This window comes from Salmo trutta, chromosome 6 (genome assembly GCF_901001165.1).
Source record: "Salmo trutta chromosome 6, fSalTru1.1, whole genome shotgun sequence".
Lineage (NCBI taxonomy): Eukaryota > Metazoa > Chordata > Actinopteri > Salmoniformes > Salmonidae > Salmo > Salmo trutta.
Genome location: NC_042962.1, coordinates 3,631,788 through 3,645,530, shown reverse-complemented (window position 1 = coordinate 3,645,530; position 13,743 = coordinate 3,631,788). Strand labels below are relative to the sequence as shown.

The window sequence follows — 13,743 nt, the reverse complement described above, 5'->3', positions numbered from 1 at the left end:
GACACATTCTAATGCCGCCGATGTCTAATCCAAGACACATTTTAATGTACAGGAGTATGTAAGAGACAAAGACACAATGAAATAGAGATGGGACAGTGTACAAGGCATAACTTCTTTATTGTTATACACAGAAATACATCTCCAAAGACAGCACAAATCAGTGAGGTGACACCATACTTTGAGATATCAAACGTCTCGCACAGTTCCTCATCGTTTGGAAAAACAGTCAAAACAAGTATAATCTGGGTCTTGTCCCCCTGCCCGCCCCCCCAAAAATGATCAGGCTGGTCTCATAGAGTAGACGTAACATAGTAAACGAAAACCTGGGAAACGCATATGAGCATGCTATGCTATGTTCGGTATGGTCCATAAGACAGAAGGTTACTTAAGGCGAAAATTAAAGGAGGGTGGTTGGGGTAGATATATAACGTGACCGTCTAGTTCGATTCTCATCACAGACAACTTTAGCATTTTAGCAACTATTTACTACTTTGTAGCTACTTAGCTAACCCTTACCTTAAACCTTTAATTTAACTCCTAAGTCTAACATTAACCCCTAGCTAACATTAGCCACCGTTACATTTTAGTCATTTTGCAGGCACTCTTATCCAGAGCGACTTCCAGTAGTGAATGCATACATTTTTTTATTTTATTTTTTGTACTGGCCCCCCGTGGGAATCGAACCCACAACCCTGGCGTTGCACACACCATGCTGGTGTTGCAAACACCATGCTCTACCAACTGAGCCACAGGGAAGACTACATTAGCATTAGCCACTTTGCCAACTAGCTAAAGTTAGCCACAACAAATTGAGATTCGTAACACATCATAAGAATTGGAGTTTGTAACATATCGTATGAAACGGATGATGGAGATTCACAAATGAATACATACCATACCAAACGTGATATATCATATATCATATATCGGGAGCGTCCCGGATTTTCGTTTACTGTGTTACGTCTACCCCCTGAGTCCAGGTTGAAATGATACATAAATTACAGCCAATTACAGATAAAGATTTTAGTACTGTCAAATGTTACTGTATGTGCATTACAATACCCGTTACAAACATGTTATAGCCGTTGTCAAAATACAGGTGTGCAAATCGTTAGAAAAATACCAACTCATACCAGTTTCTGGATTATGCTCTGTAAAAATCCTTACAAATACTATATCTTATCTATATATATAAAGGTTTCCAACATGCAATGTTTATTTTTTATTTTTTTTAAATATATTTTTTAAACATCCCATGTTCTGCCTGTTTTAACCCCTCGTAGATTTACAGCTCTCACCCTGCTCTGTGAAAACAGAGGACAAAAAGAAAGAAAGAGGGCATCTCCAATGAGAAGGGTCGTTATGTTATCAGGTAGGTGTAGCAAACTTCAGGACATTGACATGGCTCCTACAGTTTTGAGAACGAGACAGATTCAACACAATGTAAAGTTGTCTTGAGATTTCTTGTATTTGTTTTTAATGGTTAGAAATGTTTCATTATTTTCTTTGCCATAAATGTGATTTTATTGTGGCGGACTGCACAAGAACACCGTAGGACCAATCAGAATGAACACTGTAGGACCAATCAGAATGAACACTGTAGAAGCAATCAGAATCTACAGATCAGTCAATGTCTGAAGAAGCTTGCAGTCTCCCAAAGTACAGAGCTTTATACTGTGTTTCTTCAACAGACCATGCAAACTAGTAGTATCCTAAAAACTAAATGCAAAATAAACACAATCTTGCCACTTTTCAAGCCCTTTTTCACAAGGACCAAAAAACTTTAAACAAATACATATCTACACTGAGTGCACAAAACATTATGAACACCGGTTCTTTCCATGACATAGACAGACCAGGTGAATTTAGGTGAAAGCTATGATCCCTTATTGATGTCACTTCAATCAGTGTAGATGAAGGGGAGGAGACAGGTTAAAGAAGGACTTTTAAGAATTGAGACAATTGAGACATGGATTGTGTACGTGTGCCATTCAGAGGGTGAATGGGCAAGACAAAATATTTAAGTGCCTTTGAATGGAGTATTTAAGTGCCTTTGAATGGGGTATGGTAGTAGATGCCCGGTGCACTGGTTTGTGTCAAGAACTGCAACGCTGCTGGGTTTTTCAAGCTCAACAGTTTTCTGTGTCTATCAAGAATGGTCCACCCACCCAAAGGACATCCAGTCAAGTTGACACAACTGTGGGAAGCATTGGTGTCAACATGGGCCAGCATCCCTGTGGAACGCTTTCAACACCTTGTAGAGTCCATGCTCCGACTAATTGAGGCTGTTCTGAGTGCAAAAGGGGGTGCAACTCAATATTAGGAAGGTGTTCCTAATGTTTTGTGCACTCAGTATATTTATCAATCATATGATGAACACATAAATAACAATTATTTGAAGTGGATAACAGAAACTGTTAAATATATACGTACTTCATTTGTTTATATATTTTTTTAAATAAAAACTAAATCATGCTTTACCTGCAACAAAGACTACTACTGGTTAAAATGTAGTGGCACATTTATAACTCACCTCCCTTTGATTGCAACAGTCCGGTCACTTCCTACACAAAACAATTAAGACACAGACTTCATCTCTTAACGACCGTCTATCCCCCCCCTCTCCTTATCTTCTTCTTCTGAGGTAAAGACAAAGGTCGAAGTGTTCAAGATTTTTTAAAGGCATCACTCCTAAACCACATAACTACAGGTACCACTATTATTCCCCCCTGGATTCAACCTGAATACATTCAATTCCAAGTTTCTTCTGAGAATCAATACAATCAATTCTAGAATCAATTCTTGTTCTTGAGAATCAATACAATCAATTATAGAATAAATTCTTGTTCTTGAGAATCAATACAATCAATTCTAGAATCAATTCTTGTTCTTGAGAATCAATACAATCAATTCTAGAATCAATTCTTGTTTTTGAGAATCAATTCAAGGACGCTTACTTTCCAGTCTCACTGACATGCAAGCAGAGATCAGGCCCTCACAATAACAATAGGTGTTTTTTTATTTGACTAAACCAACTGTTTTTCCTCCTCTTCACAGCTTAGTAGTTTTAACATCGGAAGCAAAGAAGATAATTAAAGTAACTTGTCAACGAAATCCCATGCACAATTGTGTAATAATAATAATAATAATAATTTAATCCTTTGATTCAATAAATGACATAATTTATAAGACTTTTCATCTTTCAGTCACACAGAGCTAGCTTAGGCTTGCTACACAGTGTGGCTTCGTTCCTCAAATCCTACTGTCAATCTGCCTGCCCCCCATCTAGTCAAATGAAGCTTGTCTTTCCTGCTGTATGATACAATAAAATAAACAGATTTTAAAACAGTTAAAATGCTCAATAGACTAGACCCTTTGTTGGCAAAATATATATTCTTTCTTTAAAAAAATAAATCATATTGCACATTTAATAAAATTTGGACAGAATTCTCTCATTATGATGAAATAAAATCATTATGATTAGTCCAAAATAAAAAGGGCTGTCCGTATTAGTTTTCCTTCCTTTTAACTACAAGTCTATAACTGCAGGTAAACAACATAGAGAAACAAAAAACTAAAGCTACAACAACAAAAATGCACAGGGAGAGTCAAAGAAGGGTCTCCTGGGTAAAGGTGGGAGGAGCTAAAGGAAGCTGTGATGAATGGTTATTGGTTAACAGAGTAAGACTGGCGTGTGACCGCGCTAGCACTGACAGCTAACGTTCGGTGCATCCGCTTTCCTGCAGCAAGGGGTGGTTAGAACCTCAGAACACTGGATCCTCAGAACACTGGAACCTTAGAACACTGTGACCTCAGAACACTGGAACCTCAGAACACTGGGACCTCAAAGAACACTGGAACCTTAGAACACTGGGACCTCAGAACACTGGAACCTTAGAACACTGGGACCTCAGAACACTGGAACCTTAGAACACTGGGACCTCAGAACACTGGAACCTCAGAACACTGGGACCTCAGAACACTGGTACCTCAGAACACTGGTACCTCAGAACACAGGAACCTCAGAACACTGGTACCTCAGAACACTATGACCTTAGAACACTATGACCTTAGAACACTGGTACCTCAGAACACTGGGACCTCAGAACACTGGGACCTTAGAACACTGGTACCTCAGAACACTGGTACCTCAGAACACAGGAACCTCAGAACACTGGTACCTCAGAACACTGGTACCTCAGAACACTGGGACCTCAGAACACTGGTACCTCAGAACACTGGTACCTCAGAACACTGGGACCTCAGAACTCAGAATGTGGGAGCGTTGGAACGCGCACCTCTCTCAGTCCTCTGGCCTTGCCGTGCTTACATCTCCCCATGAAGACGTCAGAGGGTAAAATAGTAAGGCAGCTGTTAGCTCCTGTCATCTATAAGTGCATCTCCACATTGGCCCAGTTAAAGTTAGTCAATCAGTCAGTCCCTCTGTGTTCCTGCCAGGACAGGACAGAAGGACAGGACAAGCACTTCGCTACACCAGCAATAACATCTGCTAATATGTGTATGTGACCAATAACATTGTGATTTGATTTTAACAGAAGGAGATGCCTTGCACGAGCAGAGAGCTCACTGCTTGGGTCAGCAGACGTGCACTTCAATTACTTCATATTTTCCTGTGTGTGTGTGTGTGTGTGTGTGTGTGTATTGTTTTTTCCTATCTCCTTCAGACATATCATTTTGTCCTTTAACAGAACCCAGAGGAGAGTATTATGATCAGGCAGGTCTGTGGACGGCCCAGGACAGCCTGCGGGTCCTTCTCTCCTGCCTCTCATGGTTCTCTCCTGTGTCACAAAGCTGATTTCCATGCTCCTGTGGCCGCTTCCGAGTCTGACTGACACCATTTTGATTTTTAAAAGGCTGGAGACGCAACTGTACCAGTTGCCACGGCATCACTGAGGGGTCAAACACAGTTCAGGTGGGATTTAATTGATTAGTTATGAACTGATTGGATAAAATAACACACAGGAGGTCAACATCAGCTCTTTAGGAACATAACAAACGTGGTGTTGTTGTGTGGCTGTTTTTATTTGTAAGAAGAGGTTACCTGAGACACAGGACCATCATGTCAGGAAGTGGACGAATATGATGGCTAGGCCGATATTCAACAGCATCACCATAGCAACCAGGATAGAGTTAGGAGCCTGCAAGGCAACACCAAGAAGAGTTAGTATCAAGGTCCTCCATGTCCAAGTAGTGTTACTCATTGTGAATTAAAAGGTAAAACTGATCCTAAAATCAGCACTCCTACTTACATTCTCTTCGCCCTGCCCGTCAGCCATCTCCATACTGGCCTTCTTGGTCTCTGCCAGGCTCTTTGGTTTCAGCGAATCCTGCTTCCTGAGTTTGCTCTGTTCACCTGTGGGCGTCGGTTTGAGGGTGAAATTCCGGAACGACTTAGGGGGTGGCGGGGCCATCCGTGCCAGGGTCAATTGACTGGGTTCCTCGTCCTCCTCAGGCTCAGGTTCCGGGGGCAGGGGTCCCCTGGAGGGGGCTTTGACGTAGTAGCTATGATACTGGGAGTGGAGCTGACCCATTCCATTACCAGGACCCACTACCGTCTGCGGAGCAGCAGCCTGTGGAGGTGGTACGCTGGTGGGGCCGGCCTCTGGGGCCTTGGGGGATTTGGCTGAAGCCTCCTGGTGTATTACATGGGAAGAGGGAGCGGCTGCTGTGGGCGGCTCGGCAGCGATGGACACCCTCTCTTCTTTACTCAACTTCCTGCTCGACCGCTCTTCCTTGCTGCTCTTACGGACTGGTTTCTCCTCTTTGCTGACCTTGCGACCGTGTGATGATTCGTCTTTGCTGGTCTTGCGGGAGGAAGAGGAGGTGGAGACGCTGTTGCTGTGCTGTCTCTTCTTGCTGTGGGGCGACGGGGGAGGGGTGGGCCCGGGGGTCTTGGCAGGGCTGGCGGGTCTGTCCTTCTCCTTCTCTTCAGGAGGATCCTTGGGGATCTCCACTGGATCCATGAACGCCTGCTTGATATAGTCAGGACCTATAGGGGAGACAGACAGAGACACAATTCATGTTTATGCAATTAACACACTCTTACGTGTATAATGTCCCATGTAATATGTAATCAACATGTGTACAGTACATGTACACAATGAATGCTCTATTTTAGGGTGGCTGCAGTAACAGGGCTTGCTTTTCAAGTAGCGCACATTAGCCATTAATCACACACACACACACACACACACACACACACACACACACACACACACACACACACACACACACACACACACACACACACACACACACACACACACACACACACACACACCCTTCCCCCCCATGCACAAATATCCCATTAAAGAGAAGCTCTCTACCGGCCAAAGATGACATGAGAGATTATAAATCTATCCCAGAGTGCCAGGTCATGTGATCTGTGACCCAGATTGGGAGAACAGAACAGAGCACAGCTATCTGTTATCAACTGCTCCTGTCTAGATCACAGATTAGGAGAATAGAACAGAACATAGCACAGGTATCTGTTATCCACTGCTCCTGTCTAGAACCCAGATTAGGATAATAGAACAGAACAGAGTACATCTATCTGCTATCCACTGCTCCTGTCTATAACCCAGATTAGGAGAATAGAACAGAACAGAGTACATCTATCTGCTATCCACTGCTCCTGTCTATAACCCAGAGTAGGAGAATAGAACAGAACAGAGTACATCTATCTGCTATCCACTGCTCCTGTCTAGATGTCAGAGGCATGGCATGCATTTACAGCAGCAGACCCAACCCAACAAAGACTACATGTACGGATATGCTGTAACGATACAGTCAGGTCGGAATTTATTGGCACCTTTGATAACAGTGAGCCAAAAAAGAATATAAAATAAAAAATGCAAATATAATTTTTTGGGGAAACTATATTATTTTATACTAATACAAGTTCAAATTATACCTCTGTTTTCAATACCTTTTAATACCTCACCTTGTGAGGATAACTGCACTGAGCCTTTCTCTTAAAAAATGTCTGCGATTGGAGAACACATTGGGAGGGATCTGAGACCATTCCTCCATACAGAATCTTTCCAGATCTTTGATATCCTTCACCTGAATTTATGGACTGCAATTCAAAACCACAGGTTTTCAATCGGGTTCAAATCCGGAGACTGCGAAGACCATTGCAAAATGTATATTTATTTATATTTATTATATATATATATATATATATATATATATATATAATAAATATAAGAAGAGAGAAAAAAAAAAATATATATATATATATATTTTTTCTCTCTTCTTCATTATTATAAAAAAATTATTTATTTAATTATATTTATTTATATATTTATTTACATTTTTAAATGTAAAAAAAATATTTTAATGTTTGCTTGGGGTTATTGTCTTGCTTGAAGATCCACTTCAGCCCCTTTACTGGGTTCAAGTTCATGATGCCGTTGATCTTAACCTCGGGCTCCCGAGTGGCCCAGCGGTCTAAGACACTGCATCTCAGTGCAAGAGGTGTCACTACAGTCTCTGGTTTAAATCCAGGCTGCATCACATCTGGTTGTGATTGGGAGTCCCATAGGGTGGCGCACAATTGGCCCAGCGTCGTCTGTGGTAGGCCGTCACTGTAAATAACAATTTGTTCTTAATTGACTTGCCTAGTTAAATAAAGGTTAAATAAAGAAAAAGTATTCAGGAAGGGGATACCTAGTCAGCTGTACAACTGAACGCATTTCAATTGAAATGTGTCTTCTGCGTTTAACCCTCTGAATCCAAGAGCCTTACTCAACATCCACACCCAGGGAAGAACTCACTATTCAGGGTTAACTGACTTGCTCAAGGGTAGAATACCAGATTGTTTTTCTTCACCTTGTCAGCTCAGGGATTTGAACCATTCATCTTCTGGTTACTGGCCCAATGCACTTAACCGTTAGGCAACCTAGGATCTGTCCTTAAAGTCTTATTCATTATGATATTGAAAGTCAATACTGATGCTAGATCAGCCCTCATACTCTAAGACGTATGGGGGTACGGGCCCTGAGCCCTATGGGTCCTGGTCGTAAGTACGGATGTGACAAATATACATTTTTATTTGGTTTTCTGTTAAAACGATAAGTAACGTTTTGAATTCACAATGCAGCTGCACTGCTGCATGGTCCTCATGGTGCGTCCCTTTCAGATGGTTTAGCATCGCACCTGTACTACCATTACTCTACCTCAAAGTTAACGACGATGACGCAGTGGTGAAGAGTCGACTCCAAAATAATTGATTCCTCGACTCCTAGCACATCGACTCCCGGTATCGACTCCCATTTCTGAGTGTCAAGATTCGGAATCGACTCATAGCACATCGACTCCCGGTATCGACTCCCATTTCTGAGTGTCAAGATTCGATTCCACTAGGAATCGACTCATAGCACATCGACTCCCGGTATCGACTCCCATTTCTGAGTGTCAAGATTCGATTCCACTAGGAATCGACTCATAGCACATCGACTCCCGGTATCGACTCCCATTTCTGAGTGTCAAGATTCGATTCCACTAGGAATCGACTCCTAAGATTCTGTATTTTTTTGTAATGGAGGAGAATGATTAGTTGACATACATCCGAGAACACAAACACTTGCATCTTTCATAGCGAGCTAGTGAGGGACGGAGCGAGAGGGGAGGAGCACAGTACCGGAGCTGTGCACCAGGCAAACAGAGCCAGAGCTGGCACCAGGCAAACAGAGCCAGAGCTGTGCACTAGACCAACAGTATCAGAGCTGTGCACTAAACTTATCTATTGACAATCAAAAGCTCTATCTAAAAATGTCTTGGCTTGCAATGTCTCGCAAAGTCAGTAAAGCAGCAGGGCCTATCATCACTGAAAAGGCTAGGATACTCTAAACACAACAGGCCGAAGACTGAACACACACTCGCATCATTAGGGAAGACAGAGAAAAAGAGGCAAAACTAGAGGTTTCACTCTCTGCAGAAATCTGTCCAAAAAAGCCCAATGGGTTTCTATGGGATTATTTTGGACTTAAGCTTGTCGCCTGCCTTCCCGCCTTTGGGACCACGACTCCCACTGTTAGGGTTGCAGACATGAGCATCTCTCCATTATATACAGATCTCTGGTGAAGAGCAAGAGCAGGCGAGCCAAGGGGGGGGGGGGGGCGAGAGGAGGGGTCAGGCAGAAAGAATATCTTGCTAATCTGTATCTCCAATGTCTTGTTTTGCATGCCTCGCAAATTCACCAAAGTAGCGTAAGGTTCGCCTCTTCCTCTCTGTCACACACACACACATTAGCAGGAAGCACACAGATAAACCCCACAAAGTGCCACGCTTCATGTGCAGATGGATCCGACCAATAACATTTGTTTAGACAATGTCTTTCTCTTCTTTTGTTCTGAATGAGGGAGGGCGTCTCTCACATGCAGTGACACGAGAGAGAGAGAGAGCGCGAGAGAGAGATCGCGTGAGAGAGAGAAAGAGAGAGAGCGTGAGAGCGAGATCGCGAGAGAGAGAAAGAGAGAGAGAGAGAGCGAGCGTGAGAGCGAGAGAGATAGAAGGTCAGATGAGTTAAAGACCCACAAGAGCGGAAATCCACTGTTTTGAGCTGAAAGACGATGGCCAGAGCTTACCCATGATGTTGTACAATGATTTAACTCAATAACTCATTTTTTTTAAAGTATGATATATTTGGTCTTGAAGTGGGGAATCTGAAGTGGGAAACTTGTGGAAATCCGTGTCAATGCTGTGTCACTCCCAATAAACTGACTTGCAAGAGCATGGATACCATCTAGCTCTATTTTCTATACAGCTTTGGGTAGGGGGAAGAGGGGTGTCTCTTTGGGTAGGGGGAGAGAGGGGTGTCTCTTTGGGTAGGGGGAGAGGGGTGTCTCTTTGGGTAGGGGGAGAGGGGGGTGTCTCTTTGGGTAGGGGCGAGAGGGGGGTGTCTCTTTGGGTAGAGGGCGAGAGGGGTGTCTCTTTGGGTAGGGCGAGAGGGGTGTCTCTTTGGGTAGGGCGAGAGGGGTGTCTCTTTGGGTAGGGGGAGAGGGGTGTCTCTTTGGGTAGGGGGAGATGGGTGTCTCTTTGGGTAGGGGGGAGAGGGGGGTGTCTCTTTGGTTAAGGGGGAGAGGGGTGTCTCTTTGGGTAAGGGGGAGAGGGGTGTCTCTTTGGGTAAGGGGGAGAGGGGTGTCTCTTTGGGTAGGGGGAGAGGGGTGTCTCTTTGGGTAGGGGGAGAGGGGTGTCTCTTTGGGTAGGGGGAGAGGGGTGTCTCTTTGGGTAGGGGGAGAGGGGTGTCTCTTTGGGTAAGGGGGAGAGGGGTGTCTCTTTGGGTAAGGGGGAGAGGGGTGTCTCTTTGGGTAAGGGGGAGAGGGGTGTCTCTTTGGGTAAGGGGGAGAGGGGTGTCTCTTTGGGTAGGGGGAGAGGGGTGTCTCTTTGGGTAAGGGGGAGAGGGGTGTCTCTTTGGGTAGGGGGAGAGAGAGGGGTGTCTCTTTGGGTAGGGGAGAGGGGTGTCTCTTTGGGTAGGGGGAAGAGGGGTGTCTCTTTGGGTAGGGGGGAGAGGGGTGTCTCTTTGGGTAGGGGGAAGAGGGGTGTCTCTTTGGGTAGGGGGGAGAGGGGTGTCTCTTTGGGTAGGGGGGGAGAGGGGTGTCTCTTTGGGTAGGGGGGAGAGGGGTGTCTCTTTGTTGACAACAGCTGGTGCGCAATCTCTAATGTTACGGAAGTCTCTTGGGTTTCCTCAACCTGAGGTAAAATACCTAATGATAAGCTGCAGACTACACAATTTAACAAGAGAGTTTTCATCTATATAATGTATTTCGTAGCTGCAGGATTATTTTCATGCTGTAGCAAACTGGCTCAAATTAAGATCCTACATCTGTAGTACTTCAAACACCCCTGCACATAGACTCCAGTACCGCTACTCCTTAAACCCTCGTTATTGTTATCTGTTGTGTTAATATTTTCAATTTCAATTTGTTAGTTGTCTTACTTTTTAACTCTGCATTGTTGGGAAAGGGGCTCTTAAGCTTTTTACGGTAAAGTCTACTACAGCCTGTTGTATTTGGCACACGTGACAATTTTCTATTTTATTTCTTAGCCTACTTGTCAGGGGCTTTCCCAAACTTGGTCCTAAGGATCCCAAGGGGTGCACATTTTGTTTTTTGCCCTACGCAAGATATGTTAGAAGTGATGTCTTTATTAGTTGCACCTGTGTTCTGTTAGTTAATTAGTGTTATTATTTAAGCCCGCCTCTCCACCTGTTCTGGGTGCGGGCTTGTAACGTGTTTTCACTGTGTTCGTGGTGTGTAGCGTGTTGGACTTTGGATTTGTTACGCCCTGTTGTGTCTGGGCATTTTTTTCCTCTTTTGTGGTACTTATTAAATATATATATTGTACCAAACATTTTTCTGCCTCCTGCGCCTGACTCCTTACCCACGACGTCCAAGCGTTACATTAACACAGGCTTAACACCTAACAAACACTTTGTACTTAAAAAAAAACACGTTTAACATAGGGCATTTTCTTACCTCATATCCCAGCGTTAATGCCTGGGAAGAAAACACCTTGAATTTGCTCAACTTGCATTTGGCTCAACCATTGGCTCAACTTACCTCATTGGCAATTGGCTCTAACCTACCCCAAAGAGGCAAACATTTTGACTATATTAACCCACACAGCTACGAAGGATGTTCTTTCATTCTAGGTTTTAAGAACCTCATATTGAAGATGATAGAGGCCCCAACTGATGGATAGAACAATTTTAAAGTATCTACTTTGGTTTAGATACAAGCATCATGAAACCTCTAACACAATAAATTCATTTGAATTGGTGAAAATCTTTTTTGGGGAACTAACTTACTTACCACTTTTTAAATTTTGTTTCTTTCTTTACAGACTCCATGAAATGATAACCTCTTCCTAAATATTTTGTCAAATTATAAATTTGGGGTTTTATTAATTCGGGGTTTTCTATATTTACATTTACATTTGAGTCATTTAGCAGACGCTCTTATCCAGAGCGACTTACAGTAGTGAATGCATACATTTCATACATTTTTTTGTGTGCTAGAAACAAGGGTGGCTCAACATACCCCACTCTCCCGTAATGTCAAAAGTGGATGAAGTGGATAGGTGAAATGTCCACACAGCTGACACACCTCGTCGTTTCTGGTGACATGGTTTGTACGGCGACACTACAGTAGCAAACAATTGTAGCAAGCTAGCTTGTAGCAGTAGCTAGCTAACTGTACAGTGAAGTAATTAACTTATTTTTTTTACCAGTACTAATGTTACTGCACCACCTTTCAATACCAAACGTGAAGCTGTCTCCAAAACAGTAAGATGTCTATACAGTAATAGTACAGTAATAAATAGTTAGATAAAGGTTAAATTAAAAATTTAACCTAGCAGTTAAATGGAATGTGCTTTGAAATTTCATTTGATGTGTTTGCTGGACAATATGATACAAAATGCTGCAAAGTAACATCAAAACGTACATACTACTGTTCAGGTAAAGTTGTAAAGACTAAACATTATTATATGTCCTAATTATCTAGCTTGCTTTCAAAGTAGAGATTGGAAGTTCAGTGTGTAATGTCTGTAGCTAGTGAAATTAATTCCTTCCTCACTTTTGAAACTTCTGTGTTTAGCAGAGTAACTTTGTGTCCTATCCAAGAGGAACCAAATGTGAGAAGCACTATTCTAGTTCCCCATTTATACAATTTTCCCTTCGCTTACCCAGCTTAGCACCCTGGCTGCTATGACTAGCCACAGAAGTGGAACCGTGGTCAGATAGATAGTCTTCCTCTCCGTGGAGAATGAGTTTGAATGTATGTCTTTTGTCAAGTTAATAGTAATAATGCTATACAGTACACAGATCCATGCCAGACAGACAAAGGTTTCTATTCACTAACTATTTACCAACTTCACCTCTTGTGTCAACGTGTGTCAGGAGTCAAAACACAACAATTCAGCCTCACGGAGGTTTGTCCAGAAAAAACGTTTGCAATGTAGTCCTACACAATAATTTAAGTAGCCTAGTGTAAAGGTAGGCCTATATATGCCAGTGTAATACAAAAAAAAAATCATAACTCACACAAGCTTAGAAAACTGAGAAAGAGTTGATTCTGCCTCTCTCTCTCTCTCTGTTTTTCTCTCTGTTTCTCTATCTCTCTCTCTCTCTCTCTGTTTCTCTCTCTTTCTCTCTCTCTCTCTCTCTCACTCTCTCTCTCTCTCTCTCTCTCTGTTTTTCTCTCTGTTTCTCTATCTCTCTCTCTCTCTCTCTCTGTTTCTCTCTTTCTCTCTCTCTCTCTCTCTCTCTCTCTCTCTCTCTCTCTCTGTTTTTCTCTCTGTTTCTCTATCTCTCTCTCTCTCTCTGTTTCCCTGTTTTCTCTCTCTCTCTCTCTCTCTCTCTCTCTCTCTCTCTCTGTTTCTCTCTCTTTCTCTCTCTCTCTCTCTCTCTCTCTCTCTCTCTCTCTCTCTCTCTCTCTCTCTGTTTCTCTCTCTCTCTCTCTCTCTCTCTCTCTCTTTCTCTCTCTCTCTCTCTCTCTCTCTCTCTCTCTCTCTCTCTCAAATCGACCCCAGTTTCGTCCATTCAGGTCAACACCATCTAGCTGAGGTAGAGTAGAGGATGTCTGGACTGCAAGTCTGGACAATCACGTGTGGTTTGACCCCTTTCATTGATGTACACAGAGAGAGTTAGAACTGTCTTGACTGTATACAGAGAGAGTGAGAGAGAGAATCCCTAACAAGTCTGGACAATCACGTGTG

At 43.0% G+C, this 13,743-nt stretch overlaps 1 protein-coding gene across 1 annotated transcript in view; it reads right to left on the bottom strand.

Annotated features, from left to right (window-relative positions):
• Positions 1-3,165: 3,165 nt before the first annotated feature.
• LOC115195323 (junctophilin-1) overlaps positions 3,166-13,743 on the bottom strand; it is a 28,876-nt gene continuing 18,298 nt past the window's right edge. Inside the window, exons 2-4 of the mRNA XM_029755100.1 lie at positions 5,271-6,010; positions 5,063-5,159; positions 3,166-4,910 (exon numbers count right to left, since the gene is read on the bottom strand). Coding sequence (XP_029610960.1) covers positions 5,079-5,159; positions 5,271-5,984 — 795 coding nt within the window. The 5' untranslated portion in view covers positions 5,985-6,010 and the 3' untranslated portion in view covers positions 3,166-4,910; positions 5,063-5,078. The remainder of the gene's footprint in view (positions 4,911-5,062; positions 5,160-5,270; positions 6,011-13,743) is intronic.